The 18389-nt window shown below is 38.9% G+C and overlaps 1 protein-coding gene across 3 annotated transcripts in view; it reads left to right on the top strand.

Annotated features, from left to right (window-relative positions):
* SP1 (Sp1 transcription factor) overlaps window positions 1–18389 on the top strand; it is a 33929-nt gene that overhangs the window by 14121 nt on the left and 1419 nt on the right. For all 3 annotated transcript variants that reach the window (XM_069580713.1, XM_069580715.1, XM_069580714.1), the window contains exon 4: window positions 15567–15735. In XM_069580713.1, coding sequence (XP_069436814.1) covers window positions 15567–15735 — 169 coding nt within the window. The remainder of the gene's footprint in view (window positions 1–15566; window positions 15736–18389) is intronic.

Genomic DNA, 18389 nt, shown 5'->3' with positions numbered 1-18389 from the left:
ATACTTGGCATTGTGCTCAGTATGCTCTACAGTACTGTACGTAGAGGAAACCAAAATTTGGGGTTGACCAAAAAGTTTGTTTGGGTTTTTCCATAAGATGTGATGGAAGAACCTGAACAAACTTTGGCCAACCCAATTAAAGGTTATGTTTGGAAAGCATAAGCTTCTGTTTCAGAAGTCAGGTTTAGAGGCTTTTTCTAGTTCTGGTTCAAACAGCACCATCCGGCCCTTGCAGTTGCATTCTGAAACCTGAAATGGAAGTTGGTGATGAAACCTACCGCTGCACATGAATAGGTGTGTTTATGAATGAGTCATATTGTGTCCTGTCTCCTGTTTTCTTATATCCCCTCCCCACTACCCCTATTTCTATTCCCAACTTTCTGTGAGACATGGTACTATGAACAAACTCAGGTGCTTGCTCAAGAGAACTCTTTTTTTGTTGTTGTTATGATGCTGTTAGGAGGGAAAATGAAATGACTCTTTGAAAGTACAATATAAAAATCCACAAAATTATTGAGAGATTGGGAACAGTTGTTGGAAAGTTATTCTGTTTAGTTAGTACTGTTTTGGATGAGAAATAGATGACTGACTATAAGTGGGATCTTAGAGCCAAAATTCTGTGGGGTTTTGTTTGAAATATTGTTTTTGAAGATGAACACATCTCACATCCTGTGTTGTATAAGGTGAAACAGTTTAGCTGGATGAAGTAAGTCCAGTTCTGAAACTAGCAGTAATTGAAAATCCTTTGTGAAAGAAAAAGTGTGTCCTGAGGGAGATACTTAGTATGGACAGGGGAGTGACATACTAGGATCTGGATAAATCATAGCTTTGCTGCTTAGCTGGCTACGTGACTTAGGGGAAGTTCTTCATCCTCTCCTCTATACTAGAGGGTTAGTATGATACCCCCATGGAATTACTAGGATTAAATGAGGTAGATGACATAATGGAGAAGGCGATGGCATCTCACTCCAGTACTCTTGCCTGGAAAATCCCATGGACGGAAAAGCCTGGTAGGCTACAGTCCATGGGTTCGTGAAGAGTCGGACATGACTGAGCGACCTCACTTTCACTTTTCATTTTCATGCATTGGAGAAGGAAATGGCAACCCACTCCAGTGTTCTTGCCTGGAGAATCCCAGGGATGGCGGAGCCTGATGGGCTGCCGTCTATGGGGTTGCACAGAGTCGGACACGACTGAGGCGACTTAGCAGCATCAGATAACATAATATTGATCCTCAACACACATTAGTGCCCATATCTCAGTAGAAGTTCTGTCCTCCCATTCAGTTAAAAGCAGAATTTTGATTACTTAGCTGAAGGCTGCTCTTTAAAGTTGTGTCTAAGATCTTTGCGTTCTTTCTTGCCCATTATATTTCTTGACCATTGGTGTAGTCATTAAACTACAATAACTGCCAAAGGGAATAAACTCCAGCCAGTATGCTTTGTTCTTTCATAAACCATTCTGGTAAAAACAGCAGTTGAATTACCCATAAATTTTCTGTTTCTTTATCTCTTGTTGGATCAGTTATAACCTTGGTGCAGACTGTTTGCTAGAAAAACATTCTTGATGAACACTTTGTTGACTCTCCATCTAATGATAATTAGGTTTCTTAATTTTTGTTTCAGTGAGTTATTTTTCTGTCCCTGTGTTCTTGAGTTGTTTGGTTTTCTATACATTGAGACAGTTTCATTTTTTCCTTTTACCTTTCTAGAACTTGGTTTTACTAAATCACTGTTTTACTTTCTTTTTCACTCTCAGCTAATTCCTGTCTCACCTATCTCACCCCCTCACCCCAAAAAAGCCCACCCCTTCAAAACTGATTGTGAAATGATTTAGGACATCTAGGCAGGTTTGAAGGATAATACAATGAAATTTTTTTTTTTTTATCCCTATCCCAGTTCACAAAATGATATATTACAAATATTAAAACTCACAAAATTTGTCTGCCCTCTTAAGATTATAAAAAATTGCTGCTAAACTGTGTGGTTTTATCAGTTAATGATTGTTTTGATTGTGTGTGTAAACTCACTTGTTTCAATCTTCTGTTGCAAAAGCAGAGTAGAAAATTGAGAAACTGGTTAGGGCTGAACCAACTTAAGTTACTGATTTTGGAACTTCTTGACTTCTGTTCATCTACAGAGCAAGGATGATGATTATATTCTTCTCAGTTCTTTGTGGTAATGTAGATTCTTAATGTAGATATCTGTAGTACATACGGATATCTGAGACATTTGGTAGCTGTTCTTTGTACAGTTTTAGGTATGTCAGTGTTTTAGATCTTAAATGCCTACAGAAACAGGGCAGGAACCACCTCTGCTTTTCTTTATACAGAGCATGTTTGGTAGCACAAACCTATGGATACAGAATAACTTATCTAAAGGGAAAACACTGGTTGCTCACAAAGGACTGCTAGGTAAATTACAGTTCAGTATGGAAAATGGAAAAATTCAAAGCATTTACTTTATAGAGCTCTCTAGAGCTAAAATTAGAAAACTTGTTCATTCATTTAGTCATGTCTGACTCTTTGCAACTCCATGGACTGCATGCAGCATGCCGAGCTTCCCTGTCCTTCACTTACTCCTGGAGTGTGCTCAAACTCATGTCCATTGAGTGGGTGATGCTGGTGTCAGACCATCTCATTCTCTGTCACCCCTTCTTCTGCCCTCAGTCTTTCTCTGCATCAGAGTCTTTTCCAGTGAATTGGCTCTTCACGTCAGTTGGCCAAAGTATTGGAGCTTTAGCATCAGTCCTTCCAGTGAATATTCAGGGTTGATTTCCTTTAGGATGGACTGGTTGGATCTCCTTGCAGTCCAAGGGACTCTGAAGAGTCTTCTCCAGCACCACAGTTCAAAAGCATCAATTCTTTGGTCCTGGTCCTCAGCCTTCTTTATGGTCCAACTCTCACATCCATACGTGACTGCTGAAAAAACCATGGCTTTTGACTATACATAGCTTTGTCAGCAAAGTGATGTCTCTGCTTTGTAATAAACTGTCTAGGTTTGTCATAGCTTTCCTTCTAAGGAGCAAGCATCTTTTAATTTTATGGCTGCAGTCACCATCCATAGTGATTTTGGAGCCCAAGGAAAAAAAATCTGTCACTGTTTCCTTGTTTTCCCCTTCTGTTTGCCATGAAGTAATGGGACCAGATGCCATATCTTAGTTTTTTGAATGTTGAAGTTTAAGCCAGCCTTTTCACTCTTCTTTCACCCTTATCAAGAGGCTCTTTAGTTCCTTTTCTGCCATTAGAATGGTATCGTGTACATATCTGAGGTTGTTGATATTTCTCCTGGCAATCTTGATTCCACCTTGTGATTCATCTAGCCTGGCATTTTGCATGATATACTCTACATAGAAGTTAAATAAAATAAGCTGGGTAACAATATACAGTGTTGATGTATTCTTTCCAGATTTTGAACCAGTCCATTGTTCCATGTCTAGTTCTAACTGGTAAGGTGGTCTGGTATTCCCATCTTTTTTTAAAGAGTTTCCCAAAGTTTTTTGTGATCCACATGACTTCATTCATGTAGTCAATGAAGCAGAAGTAGGTGTTTTTCTGGAATTCCTTTGCTTTCTCTATGATCCAGCTGTTGCTGCTGCTAAGACGCTTCAGTCGTGTCTGACTCTGCGACCCCATAGATGGCAGCCCACCAGGCTCCGAACACTGGAGTGGGTTGCCATTTCCTTCCCCATTATGATCCAGCAAATGTTGGCAGTTTGATCTCTGATTCCTCTGGCTCTTCTAAATCCAGTTTGTACATCTGGAAGTTCTCAGCTCGCTTACTGTTGAAGCCTAGCTTGAAGGATTTTGAGCATTACCTTTGATGATAGGAAAAAATATTTTAAATTAATTAATTAATTTTTTTTTGGCCACACTGCTCAGTTTGTGTGATCTTCGTTCCCCAACCAGAAACTGAATCCAGGCCAAGGCTGTGAAAGCTTGGAATCTTAACCACTAGACCACCAGGAAACTCCCTAAATATATTTTTAAATAACTTGGCTAAGTGGTATTGGTAAAAACATTAAACAATAAAAATAATTCTGAAAATAAAGTAAAAATTAATTGAACTTTAACTATTCAAAGATAATCATTGTTAAAATTTTGGTGATCGTCCTTCCAGCCATGTTTTTGTACCTTTGTGTACAATTTACAAAGAAGTCTATATATTTTATTAATACTAAAATAGTATTATACTCTTTATAGTGCTTCATAATATTTTTACTGAACAGTATATCATACACATTTTTCATAAATAATAAACATCATCATCATTTAAAATGATTGTATGGAAATTTCATGGTATGTTAGTACTGCAGCTGCTGCTGCTGCTGCTGCTAAGTCGCATCAGTCATGTCCGACTCTGTGTGACCCCATAGACGGCAGCCCACCAGGCTCCCCCGTCCCTGGGATTCTCCAGGCAAGAACACTGGAGTGGGTTGCCATTTCCTTCTCCAATGCATGAAAGTGAAAAGTGAAAGTGAAGTCGTTCCATCGTGTCGGACTCTTCGCAACCCCATGGACTGCAGCCTACCAGGCTCCTCTGTCCATGGGATTTTCCAGGCAAGAGTACTGGAGTGGGGTGCCATTGCCTTCTCCGATGTTAGTACTAGGATATGCTTAACTCTACTGATGTACTTTTTTTCCACCCTAAAATTTCATTGTTACAAGTAATGCTGTGATGAACATCACTGTTCATACTTCTTAGATAAAAATTTTATTAAGTGAGTGATTCTATTCCTAGGTATATTTCTAAGAGAAATGAAAACATACATTCACACAGAAATGTATGAAAACACACATCCACACAGAAATAGCAGCACTGTTCATGATAGCTGAAAGGTGGAAACAACCTAAATGTCCAGTGGGTAAACAAAAGTAGTCTATCCATTTGATGAAGCATTATTCAGCCAATAATATTGGTTTATGTGTGTTCATTTTATAATGGCTACATTGCAGTCTTACTGCTTTCAGTAATTTTTAGTGATTTTCCAGGTATATTGTCATGTCAACTACAAATAATTTTACCTACTCCTTGCTAATATTTACACCTCATTTCATTCTTGTTAAATAACAATCACAATAGTAGGGATCCTTGTTATATATTTCACTTCCAGAGGAGTGATTTTAAATTACTGTGTAATATTTTATCAAGTTGTTTGCCACAGCTTATTTCTCTTTTGTCATATTAAATACTCAAGTAGTTTAAAAATTTCTACATTTTTAATATAGAATATAATAGAGCATAGTTTTCTTATTTTAAGTCATTTTCTTAGAATAAGAATATTCCTTAGGAGTATGTTTGCTGATTGGTTCATTATATAATCAATATTAAAAGAACAGAGAACAGAAAGCTCAAAATATATTGAATAAAATGCATACATCTAAATTATTCATTGTCATAGTAAGCAAAAGTTGAAGGAAACCATTTAGGAAAAGGAGTACATAGATGCATAAATGAGCATCTGTATATTTTCATGGAGTAACTTTTCTGTCTTTTTTCCTTTTCTCATACTGTCATTGACAGTTTAAAGCTGTGATGTGTTCCTGTAACACTAGGTGTAAATGAGAGTTTTCTGCTTTCAGTATTTATCTAGTAATCTGGACAAATTAAGACGAAGGGAAATTTAGTTATATTAAAAGTTAGCTTGCAGTTTATGGTGGGGAGTGTTAAAATATCAGCTGTACTACATCATATTATATAATTATACTGTGGGCATTACTCATGCATAAACTTAGCCCTATCATTAAAAGGTACCCAACATGTAAGTGCCTATTTACATGTTCACTTCAGGCATCTCAGGATAGTATGGATCTGGAGTTACTTTTTGTGTGTGTGGCTGTGCCATGTAGCGTGTACAATATTAGTTCCCTGACCAGGGATCCAGCCCACACCCCCCTGCCTTGGAAGTGCAGCATCTTAATCACTGGACCGCCAGGAGTCCTCTAAAGAGTTACTTCTTAATATCGGTTCAGATTTTTATGCTTAAAGCTACTGTATTATGATTACATGTAAAGCTTATTTGTGCAGATAAGTAGTAGTTGAGGGGAAGATGGAAAAAGATAATAATTTGTTGGGATGGTACAATTTTTGATATATTCACCCCCTTTTTTGGAGAAGGAAACGGCAGCTCACTCCAGTTTTCTTGCCTGGAGAATTCCGTGGACAGAGGAGCCTGGTGGGCTACAGTCCATGGGGTTGCAGAGAGTCAGACACGACTAAAGTGACTAAATGACCACCACTGTTAATAGTACTTTATTATTACTATTCTGCTTGTATTTTTAAGAATCTTATTCACAGGGGAGAAGGGGGGGAAGGGATTGTGGGTAGTTCGGGATTGATATGAACACACTGCTGTATTTATTTATTTTATAATTTGTTTGTTATGTTTGCTTGTGCTGGGTCTTCATTGCCTGCGTGTGGGCTTTTTTCCAGTTGCTAAGAACGGGTGCTACTCTCTAGTTGTGGTGCACAAGCTTCTCATTGTGGTGTCTCCCGTTGCAGAGTGCAGGCTCTGGGCACATGGGAGTCAGTAGTTGCCGTGTGTGGGCTTCAGCAGCTGTGGCCTGTGGGCCCTAGAGCGTGATCTCAGTAGTTGTGGCACATGGCTTAGTTGCTCTGCAGCATGTGGAATCTTCCCGTACCAGGGATGAAACCCATGTCCCCTTCATTGGCAGGCGGGTTCTTATCCACCATGCCACCAGGGAAATCCCCCACTGCTGTATTTAAAAATAGATAACCAAGGACATCCTTGGTGGTCCGGTGGTTAAGACTGCGTTTCCACTGTGGAGGCTGAGTTCAGTCCCTGGTCAGGGAACTAAGTTCCCACATGCCATGTGGCACGCCAAAAAAAAAAATAGATAAATAACCAACAAGGACCTACTGTATAGCATAGGGAACTCTGCTCAATGTTATGTAACAGCCTAAATGGGAGAAGAATTTGAAAAAGAATAGATACATGTAGATATAAACTGTATCACTTTGGTGTACACCTGAAACTGTCAAAACATTGTTAATCAACTGTACTCCAGTATAAAATAAAAAGCTTAAAAAAAGGAATTTTATTAGAACATGGTGGTGGTGGTTTAGTTGCTACATTGTGTCCCACTCTTTTGTGACCCTGTGAACTGCAGCCCGCCAGGCTTCTGCGTCCATGATTTCCCAGGCAAGAATACCGGAGTGGGTTGCCATTTCCTCCTCCAGGGGATCTTGGTAGATAGCTACTATTATGAATTTTTCTTTGGGACCCACTAGAGAAATTAATTTGGTCCTGTTACTGAGAGCCTCTAGGATATTTGAGTATGAGATACTTCTCTCTACTGTGTATATCTCTGCTTTGCTTCAGCATTTTTTCATGCTTTTATTGTCACACAGCATCTCCTGGCTATATTTTATCTAGGAAATTTTCTGAAAACATGAAATTTTATCCACACTTTTCTTTTCAAAACTACACTGCATTCAGAAGTTATTTTTGCATTACTAATCAACCCCAAGTGAGTTTTAATCGTAATTAATGAGTTATATATAATTTGAAGACTTCAATATGATTATCCTTTTTCAGTGGTAAATCCAGTGAGTAGAAACAAAATGTTAGATTAGTATTATGCATTTTATTCTTGGCTTTATAGTATTTTATTGTTGCTATTTTAAACAATGATTGAACTTGATGTTATAACTCCCTTACATAAATTCAAAAGAACATACTGTGGATAGTAAGGGTACATGTATAGATGGGAGGAAAACAACATTAAAATTCACATTTAACCTTTCTTTCATTTTCTTACTATATAGTGATTTGTTGAGCACCTCCTAAGTGCCAGGAACAGTGCTAGGTAATGTCAGTAGTTATCTCAGTATCCTTTTTGCCAGTGAAGGCTCAGAGAAGTTCCTTGACAGAAAGTGATGAAACCAGGAGTCATACCTAGGTTTGTCCAGTTGTACCATGTACAGTGCATGTAATGGCCCTTATTAATTTTAATCATCAGAGGCTCTCAGTAATTTAAAATGTCAGTTGTTGAATATGAACAGTTAGAATTAATGTTTATCTGTTTTTATCTGTTTTGGTTTTTTTTTTTTTTTTACTCTGCTGCCTGGTATGTGGGATCTTAGTTCCCTGACCAGGGATCGAACCTGTGCCGCCTGCATTGGAAGTATGGGGTCTTAACCACTGGACCGTCAGTTCATCTAAAGTGTGTGTTAACTTTTTTCCACCGTGCCGCACTGCTTGCAGTTCTTTGACCAAGGAGTGAACACGGGCCCTGAGCAGTGAGAGTACAGAGTCCTAACCCCTGATCTCCAGGGAATTCCCAACTTGGTTCTCTTAACCTTTGTGTTCCTCCTCCACAGCTTTCCTCTGGTATATATTAATATATATTTGAATGAATTTCATTTTATTTTTAAATTTGTTTACTTGGCTACGGCGAGTCTTCGTTGCAGCACTTGGAATTTTTGGTCTTCCATATTCGTTGAGGCATACAGGATCTTTAGTTGTGGTATTCAGACTGTTGGTTGAGGTATGCAAACTCTTAGATACAGCGTATGGATCTAGTTCCCTGACCAGGAATGGAACCTGGGCCCCCGGCATTGGGAACTCAGAGTCTTAGCCACTGGACCACCAGGAAATTCCCTAAATTAAATTTTAATCATAACAATCTGAATAATAATAGGTAATTATAGTTAGTTTGGGAGGGATGTTAAAGTGAATCCCCTTTCCCAGGATATCAGTATGGTGAGAGCTGGGAGGAAAGGTAAGACAATTCTTGTTCATTTCTTTGTCGTGAAAAACAGTTTTCACTATGGAATGATGTTGACAGAGATGGGAAGTAGATGAAAGTCTTGGAATTTACAAGAACTTCACTATTTTACTAATAATCAGATTTCAAATCCTTGGTTTTCTTGGAGATGAAAAATAGGGAAATCTGTAGCTTTGGAATCATGATGGTTGATGGAAAGCCATCTGAATTATAGTTTTTTAAATGGTTGCATTTCAAATTTGTGCATATACTGCACATCCATGCCCATCTTTGTTTCTTCTTAAACCTCTGTCCTTGGAGGGTGGGCTTTTAAAACATCTATCGCTTAGTTACAGTGACACCTACTGGTGAAAGCCTTTGCCATCTTTGTGTAGATTGCCCTGTACTTAAGGAATTAAGGGATTCCCTGGTAGCTCAGCTGGTAGACTCCGCCTGTAATGCAGAAGACCCTGGTTCAATTCCTGGGTTGGGAAGATCCCCTTGGAGAAGGGATAGGCTACCCACTTCAGTATTCTGGGGCTTCCCTGGTGGCTCAGCTGGTAAAGAATCTGCCTGCAATGCAAGAGACCTGGGTTTGATCTGTGGGTTGGGAAGATCCCCTGCAGGAGTGAACGCCTACCCACTCAAGTATTCTGGCCTGGAGATTTCCATCAAATGTATAGTCCATGGGGTCACAAAGAGTCAGACAGGACTGGGCGACTTTCACTTTCACTAAGGAATTATCTTCATACTTTTTTAACACTGTTAATATGAGAAGATGCATAGACTAATTTGTTTCCTGCTGTATAGGTGTTTTTAATGATAAAAGTTACAGAGTTATACTATAGAAAATATGAGAAAGAGAAAGGGGAAAAAAACAAACTAATAGCACTGCCCATTGCAGTCACCGATTTGGTGTGACCAAATTGCTCTACTTGATATAAATTTTAATGTATGCGTTTTTTAGCATAACTTTCTTAGTATGCCTGTTATATGTTTCTTGGTTTGTTCAGTAATAATGTAGCATAAGCATTTTTTTAGGTTGTTGTAATATATATAACCCTATCATTAAAGAATAATACAGTATAAGCATTTATTCTGAGTTCAATTAATCATAATTTTGCTGACTGCCTAGTAGTCCATCTGGTTCCTTGAACAGTTTATTTACATTTTAATCCATTTCTTGTATTGCTGTTGTAAATCATTTGATGACTGTCTCTTCAGATGACTCTTTCCATGTGTTTGCTCAGTTGCCTCATCGTGTCTGACTCTTTGCAGCCCTGTGGACTGTAGCCTGCCAGGCTCCTCTGTCCATAGGATCCTCCAGGCAAGAATACTGGAGTGGGTTGCTGTTTCCTCCTCCAGGGGATCTTCCCGACCCAGGGATCGGGTCTTCTGCATTGGCACACAAGTTCTTTACCACTAGCGCCACCTGGGAAACCTGACATTTTCCATAGTTGGTTTTTTTTCATTGATGAGCATTTTTATGTACTCTGACCTTTCCCCTGTTGGCTGTGCTGGGTCTTTGTTGCGGTGTGCTTAGCTCCTCCACTGGGGATCAAACCCACGTCCCCCGCATTGGAAGATGGATTCTTAATCACTGGACCATTTGGGAAGTCCCATTAATCCTCAATACTTTTTTACTCATGCCTTTTTCTTTACCGGAACCACTGCCCTACTTTAGACTTTTATTACCTCTCGTTATTATCAAATGGAGTAACCAGTATATTCCATTTTTCCCCTTCCAACACTCTCCCTCCCAACTCTAATACTTCTCTTAATAGAGTGTTTTATTATCACTTTATTATACAAGTTATAGGACAGATATTATATTTGTTGGTTTCATTTTGTGTCTTCCCAAGTGAGATAATGAAGCTGGGAAGCTCTTCAATGGCCAGGATTATATCGGAGTCTCTCCAGAGCTTACAGTGTCTGGCACATGTCCTTATTTGTTGGGTTAAGTATTAGTCACATCTTAAAGACCTGCCCTATATTGCCAGTGTGCCCTACACACACAGGAAACGTGCTCTTTCCCTGGCTGATGTATGAAAGTGCTTATCTGTCCATACTTTCTCTACCATCACCTTTAAAAAAAATCAGTCATTTAAATATCTGTCTTGCATCTAATAATATCATCTGTTTTGAAGTTCATCTCTTCACCTACATCCTCCCTCTACTCCTCCGCCATCCCACACTCCACTACATTCCTTATGCTGCTCGTAGTCTTCCCTTTGCCTGGAACTACCCTTCCCTTGCCAGCATTCCTCACTTGGCTAACTCCTGTGCATTTTTTGAAGTTCGGCCTAAATCTCTGTTCCTTTAGGAAACAAGCCTTTTCTGAAATTCTAAACTGGAGAAATTACCCTTTTCAGTTCTGGAAAATCTTTGAATGGCTTTTAGTATAAGGTTTATATCATTATTTTGAAATTATCTGTTTCTCTTCTCTAGTGAACTGCAAGCTCTTCCACAGTGAAAACTATTTCTTTGAATCTTCAGAGCTTAGTGTAGTACCTGGATCAGTAGACAGGAAACAATTGATAAGCACTTTTACAGATTGCAGTTAACGAGTCCACATGGCACTGTAGGGATAAGGTCTTAAGGAAGTTTGTATATAGGAAACCCTATAAATGATCATTTATACATGTCTATAGGTATAAAATATGCTATGATGATGAACAGGAAATATTTAATGTGTAATTAAGTTTAGAAGCAAGATACATGTGTATATGTAAATTTTTATAGAGCATAACTTACTGATGAATTAGCAAGGGCTTGCATTCTGGAACAGAAGGAAATTAAGTTTCTGGTGCCCATTCTCCATTCTTTTTAAATCTTCATTTATTTATTTTTGGCTGCACCCGGCCTTCGCTGCTGCGCTCAGGCTTTCTCCAGCTGTGTCGGGGGCTGCTCTTCATTGCCATGCTCGGCCCCCTGTGCTTGCAGCACACAGGCTTGGTAGTTGGGGCGCACTGGCTTCGTTGCTCTGTAGCACGTGGGGTCTTTCCAGACCAGGGATCAAACCCATGTACCCTGCACTGGCAAATGGATTCCTATACACTGTACCACCAGGGAAATGCTACACTGTGGAGGTTTTTATTTCTTGATTTGGAGCCTTATTCTGGTTACCTTGTTCCTCATGTATTGTTACCAGTATTCTGTCTCAACATAGCTGAAAAGACACAAACATTTTGTGGTCTGAGATATTCTTCTTTGAGTTAAATCTGTTGTGTAAAATGAAACATTGAGAAAACCCAGTGTGTGCTTAATATAGGTATCATTCTAAAGTTCAGTCTTACTGTATTAATACTTAACGAATTAAAGAACACAATGTTCCCAAAGTCATTTCAGAAAGCAGATAAATAAGGAAGTGTATGGGAACCGCCCTTTTGGAAATTATTGAGAAGCTTCTTATTTCATCTAATTTTAGTGTTACCCAAGTTTTTTTCTCAGAGAAGAAGAGGGTGTTTGACTTGCTAGGTGGTGGTCTTGAAAGTTCATAACTTCAGCACACTTCTTCACTTTGAGGAAACTAAAAAAGTGTGTAACTGCCATGGGTATTTCAGAAACCGATGCTAGAGGCAACCACTGAGTTGGGCAAAACTGTCATTAAGCTGTGCCTTTGGTTTACTAGTTATTTTAATCATGGAAAGGAAAATCTTTAATTTATTTCATTGCCTAACCAGTACCACATTTTAAGATAAAACTGTTCTTATTCTAAAACTGTTATTAAAGAGGCAGGAAACAGATTCTGGTCTGATGTTGATACTCTGTTGACGTTTTATCCCTTCTTTTTGTTAAATGAAATTAAAAATTGTTCATTCGATTTAACCCCATTCTCAATTTTCTTAGCTTGAAAAAATTGAAATCATTGTAGGGGTCCAGGAGGATATTAATTTTTGACTGTCCATTTTGTAAGAATTGAAAGAGGGTTAGAGATTTACTTTTAGTAGTTCTGATATCTAAGTATTTTATTCTTAAAGTGAAGTTGCTCAGTCGTGTCCGACTCTTTGTGACCCCATGGACTGTAGCCCACCAGGCTCCTCCATCCATGGGATTCTCCAGGCAAGAACACTGGAGTGGGTTGCCATTTCCTTCTCCAGGGGATCTTCCTAACCCAGGGATTGAACCTGGGTCTCCCATGTTGTAGGCAGACGCTTTACCGTCTGAGCCACCAGGGAAGTCCATTTTATTCTTATGTTTCAATAAAATGGAGAAAGGTTTGCTTCTTTTGAGTTGATTGGGGCAAGGGAGAACTTTGAGGATTGATAAGTTGCTTCTCAAATTTTAATAGTTAGTTTAGCTTGAAAAATATATCAAAGAAGATGATTTGCTTATATGCACCACAATTTTATCTTGTTTCTAAAGACCTATTATAGATAGTCAGATCTATAGTTTTATAAATTTCTCTTCTGAAGGTAATTTTTGGTAGGTAACCATTGGCAGTACTAACTAGAATCCTACCTTATCTGCTGAGCTGTTAGGGCTTATTTTAAAGGATAAATTCTCCATCCCCACTAGGGGGAGTTTCCACTTGGCCGCACATAATTTTTAAGCAGAATGAACTATTGGCGTATCTTGTTCTGTGATTTCTCACTGTGTTTTTCCACAGGGTATTTCCCCAATAGTGATGGATGCAGAGTACTGAATGTGTGCTGTGTGGCAGCGCAGTGTTTTCTGGGTTATGCTCAGCAATGTCCATATTTGTTTTTCACAGTAACTTTATGAGATTGATAATATTTCATCCGAACTTTACTGATGGGGAAATTGATAACCAGAGAACTTATTTGATCATTACCAGAAAAGCTAATCGTACGTAGTGCAGGGACTCATATCTAGGGTCTGTCTTACTTCTAAACTGGTTTTTAACTTGTACTCCAGTACTTCCCAGTTTTCGTTCTGCCAGTATCATGGAAATCTCAGAATATTGAAATCGAGTCTATCTCACTGTGGTGAGCTGGCGCTGGGGAGTGGCAGAGTGAGAAGCGCAGGGAGAGCTGCCCACTATCTGCTAGAGTCCTGGTGATCAGCTGAGAAGAGTGCAGTGAGGCACACAAGTCAGGAGCCTAGGATTCTAGATGTTTATTTAGTTTCCTTCTTTATAAAATAGATAAAGCAGGCCAGTTCAACACTCCCCATTTATTAGAATCTTAAGTATGGATATAGAGTTTTTAACTTATTTGCAAAATGCTTTCATAGGTGAATGCTTATTGATAGTAGATTTGAAAGCTGGAGAAGAATGTTAGCTATTCCTTTAAACCATTGTTTCTGTCTATTGGCCTAGAGCACTGTTTGAAAATATCAAATGCGACCCATTAGTAACTCATAAAATCAATATACTGGGTCATGACCGGCATTAAGGAAAAAAAAAATAGAGTCTAGAAAATTTTAGAATACACTGCTTAACATAAGGATAGACGTTTTCATGAAACTACTGTTTCAATTATATATATATGTACTAGATTACATTGTCAAATATATATATTTTTATTGTATGTTGCAAGTTTGAAAAGTTTGAAAAACACTGTCCTGGAACTTCATAGAATTTATCTATTTTAATTTTACCAGGAGAGAAATTATAGTGATTTTAAGACAAATTTATCTTTAAAAGGAAATGACATCAACTAACAGAATGTATGTATGGTGTTTTCTTCTTTTTTGTAGCATTCTGAAAAGCATCTAATCCCAAACCAAAACCTTCCTGGCATGTATATAGCTAGCTACGCAGAATTAACTTTGAGGACTTTCCTGGTGGTCAAGACTCTGTATTTCCGCTGCAGGGGGCTTGGGTTTGATTCCTGGCTAGGGAACTAAGATCCCACATGCTGCTCCACATGGCCAAAAAAAAGGAATTAACTTTGACCTCAGCTCATTCATTTTCTCTGTATGTCAAAATTTGTAATATGTATGTACTGTTTCCCGCTGAATATTCAGAACAATTTTTTGCTCATTTCAGGAAGTTTCCCCTTTCTGGTTTTGAACAGTTTCTAGTTTAGAGTCCCGTGAAGTCTTATTTTTAGTCACTTCCATTTTGTTGGTTCCATAATACATTAGCTCTGGGAATGAGTAAGAGATTTGTTGTAACCTCTTTATATAGCAGTGTGTAACTTTATCTCATTCTTTTTAATGCATATATAGTAGTCCACATAAGTTTATTGTAATTTACTTAAGAAGTTCAGCAGTTGTGTACATTTTGATTTTTTTCCAGTTTTTCGTTATAAGGCTACAGAAAACTTTACTGTCTCGTATGTTTGTGTTCTCATGAACACATCCTTAGGACATTGTGATTGAAAGTGAAATTTCTTTGAAGATGTGCACTTAATGATATTGCCACATTGGCCTTCGAAAGATCATACAGGGAGTTCCCTGGCAGTCCAGTGCTTAGGACTCTGCACTTTCACTGCCAAGGGCACAGGTTCAGTCCCTGGTTGGGAAACTAAGATCCCACAAGCTACACAGCTCAGGTGCACCCTCCCCCCCAAAAAAAAGGTTGTGCTAATTTATCATCACCTGCCACTGAGCCATCTGGGAAGCCCTGTATCTTTGCCAGTGCTGTACACTGTTAGAGTTTTACCTTTTTAACCTGGTAGGCTAGAGCAATCATAAAAGTCAAATAGAATTGTGTTTTAAAATTTGAGACTGAGTATGTTTTCATAGACTTATTGTTTCTTTGTCTCTGCAGTGCTGATTTTTGAGATTTCAAGTATAGGCAATATCAGTGAAGGTGACTTCAAAGTTTTGAAGAAATGGTGCTGTAAAAGTCAAGGGTCACTGTGGCTGTGATGATACCTGTGGCTATGATGACCTTCCCACTTTGACCCTTGTACTCTCTTAATTTCAGGTGATCATGGAGCTCAGCTTGGCCTCCATGGGGCTGGTGGTGATGGAATACATGATGACCCAACAGGTGGAGAGGAAGGAGAGAACAGTCCAGATCCCCAACCCCAAGCTGGTCGGAGGACCCGGCGGGAAGCATGCACTTGCCCCTACTGTAAAGATAGTGAAGGAAGGTAAGTTGATTCAGCCGGTCTCTTTAAGAGTGTAGGATGAAAAATTAGTAGATTAGGAGGGAAAAATAAGTGGTTTGTTTTGTTTTGTTTTGTTTTAACTTTAAGACTTGGCAGGGTTACACAGGGATCAGAGATAGTATAGTGCATTTGGTTAGGCCGCATGTGGTCTTGATTCCAGCTCTGGTCCTTTCATCAACTCTTAGACCCTGGACCTTCAGAGATGCCTGCTTTCTGTTAGAGACAAGGAAGTCACATGGAGCCAAATGGTCAAATGAGTGTTACTTTATGTCTGTTTTGAGATGTTTGTTTTTACTCTTTAAAAAAATTCTGTTGGTGAGATGGTTTTAACAAGATAGCTTATAAAACAGCCTGGCAAAGAAACGGAAACATACCTACTGTAATGATTATTTTACAGTGACTGTGTGAAAATCATGAGTTTGTTTTTTTTTCTTCCTCAAAATAGATAAAACTACTTATTCTGGGTAGAAAATTCTTCAATCAAATAATCTAATATCGCCTACAAAACAGACTTCTGATAGATTTTCGCATTAGTGTGCTGGCTATACAATATTATCTCTGAAGAGTTCCAGGTTATTTCTCTTTTCTTCAAGTCACTGACTTTGAAAGAGAATAGAAAGTCATATAGGTTTCTAATTGCCTTTGAAAAAAGTCTGTTAAAGTTTTGCCCCATTAAAAATAAGCACAGGGGACTTCCCTGGTGATCCAGTGGTTAAGAATCTGCCTTGCAGTGCAGGGGACTCAGCTTGATTCCTGGTCAGGTAACTAAGGTCCCACATGCTGCCAAGCAACTGTGCTTACACGCTACAACTAGAGAGTCCATGTGTCGCAGTGAAAGATCCTACATGCCGCAGCTAAAGACCTGACACAGCTGAGTAAATAAATAAATACTAAAATAATAATAATAATAATATGACAGAGTTTCCCTGGTGGCTCAGTGGTAAAGGATCTGCCTGCCAAGGCAGGAGACACAAGTTCAGTCCTTGATCTGGGCGGACCCCACATGCTGCAGAGCAGCTAAGCTTGGGTGCCACAGCTGTTGAGCCCCGTGCCCTGCAGTAAGAAAAGCCGCTGCACCTGGGGAGAAGCCCCTGCGCATTGCAGCTGGAGAACCTCCACACAGCATCGAAGGGCCAGCACAGCCAAAGTAAAGAAATTACGTTTTTTTTTTTAAAAAGAACTTAAGAAAAAAATAAGCACAAAAATAAGAAATGTACAAAAACAAAAACCAATTTGAATTCTTTGTAGGTTACTCTATATTATGGAAAAAACCCGAATCAAAAACACTTAAGTACATGGACTTCCCAGGTGGTCCAGTGGTTAAGATTACACACTTACAGTGTAGGGAACATGGGTTCGATCCCTGGTCGGGGAACTAAGATCCTGCCTGTTGCATAGCACCCCCCAAAATTTAATTAAAAGGGGAAAAAAAGCTCTTGAGTACAGTAGAGTTTCCCTCTCACAAAGCTTCAAGTGGATTTAAGTTTTTGAAAGAAATTCTCTGACTTCCACCTAAGTATGATTTCATTTCTGTTATGTTTTTTTTCTCTGCTCCTCTGCTAATGTGTGCTGTTAAAACCCAAGGCAAATCTCTTTTGGAAATCTCCATAGTGCCCACTAATGGATCACACATGGTACAAATTGGTTTGGCAAAAACATTTCAGAACTGATTTCCGGAGAGGAGCTTAGGATTTGCTCCGTATAGGGAATTTTTTTTTTTTTTAAATATACCTTGAATTAGTTATGGTCCTTTTTTCCCCTTTTTAACTTTTTTCCATCCCATCTTCTTCCACTGATGTCTCTCATAGTACTCTATCTTTTCAGCTTTTAATCTTTACCTTTTGGCTCTTGACCTTTATTTTGGAGAAGGGAAAGCTTTGTAGTTGTAAAATATTATGTTTTAAAGTTCTCCACCAAATGCTTAATGGAGAGACCTTTTGTTCACTAATAAGTTCCCAGTCAAAAATATCACCACATCACCATATTCACAGTGGCTACCATGGAAAATGCATATATTGAGACTTAACATCCAGAAAAATACAGGAAAATGCCTCATAGATTTCACAAGTCACCTTGAAAATGACATCACACATTGGAATTGACTATAAAGATTTAGCTGTTGATATTAAAAGTGAAGGCTTTTGGGAATTCCCTTGTGGTCCAGTAGTTAAGACTCTGCACGTTCACTGCAAGGGGCACAAGTTTGGTCCCTGATCCAGGGACTAAGATCCTGCATGCCATAAACAAATTTAAAAAAATAAAATGAAGGCATTTGTGTGTGTGTGTTGAGAAGTCTTTTTTCTTTTTGTAAACTGTACATATCTAAGTGCACATTTTGATGTTTATTTATTTATTTATAGCTACACTAGGTCTTTATGGCTCTGTGGGCTTTCTTTTGTCGTGATTGGGGGCTACTCTTTGTTGTGGTGCACCGGCTTCTCATTGCAGTGGCTTCTCTTGTTGCATTGCACGGGCTGTAGGGCCCGCAGACTTCAGTAGTTGCAACCCCTGGGCTCTAGAGCACAGGCTCAGTAGTGGTGGCACATGGACTTAGTTGCTCCATGGCATGTGGGATCTTCCCGGAACTGGTTCGAACCTATGTCTCCTAAGTTGATAGGCAGATTCCTTTTTTTTTT

Source organism: Ovis canadensis, chromosome 3 (assembly GCF_042477335.2).
Source record: "Ovis canadensis isolate MfBH-ARS-UI-01 breed Bighorn chromosome 3, ARS-UI_OviCan_v2, whole genome shotgun sequence".
Classification (NCBI taxonomy): Eukaryota; Metazoa; Chordata; class Mammalia; order Artiodactyla; family Bovidae; genus Ovis; species Ovis canadensis.
Note: the sequence above shows the minus strand (reverse complement) of the source record. Positions and strands in the feature narration are given on the sequence as shown.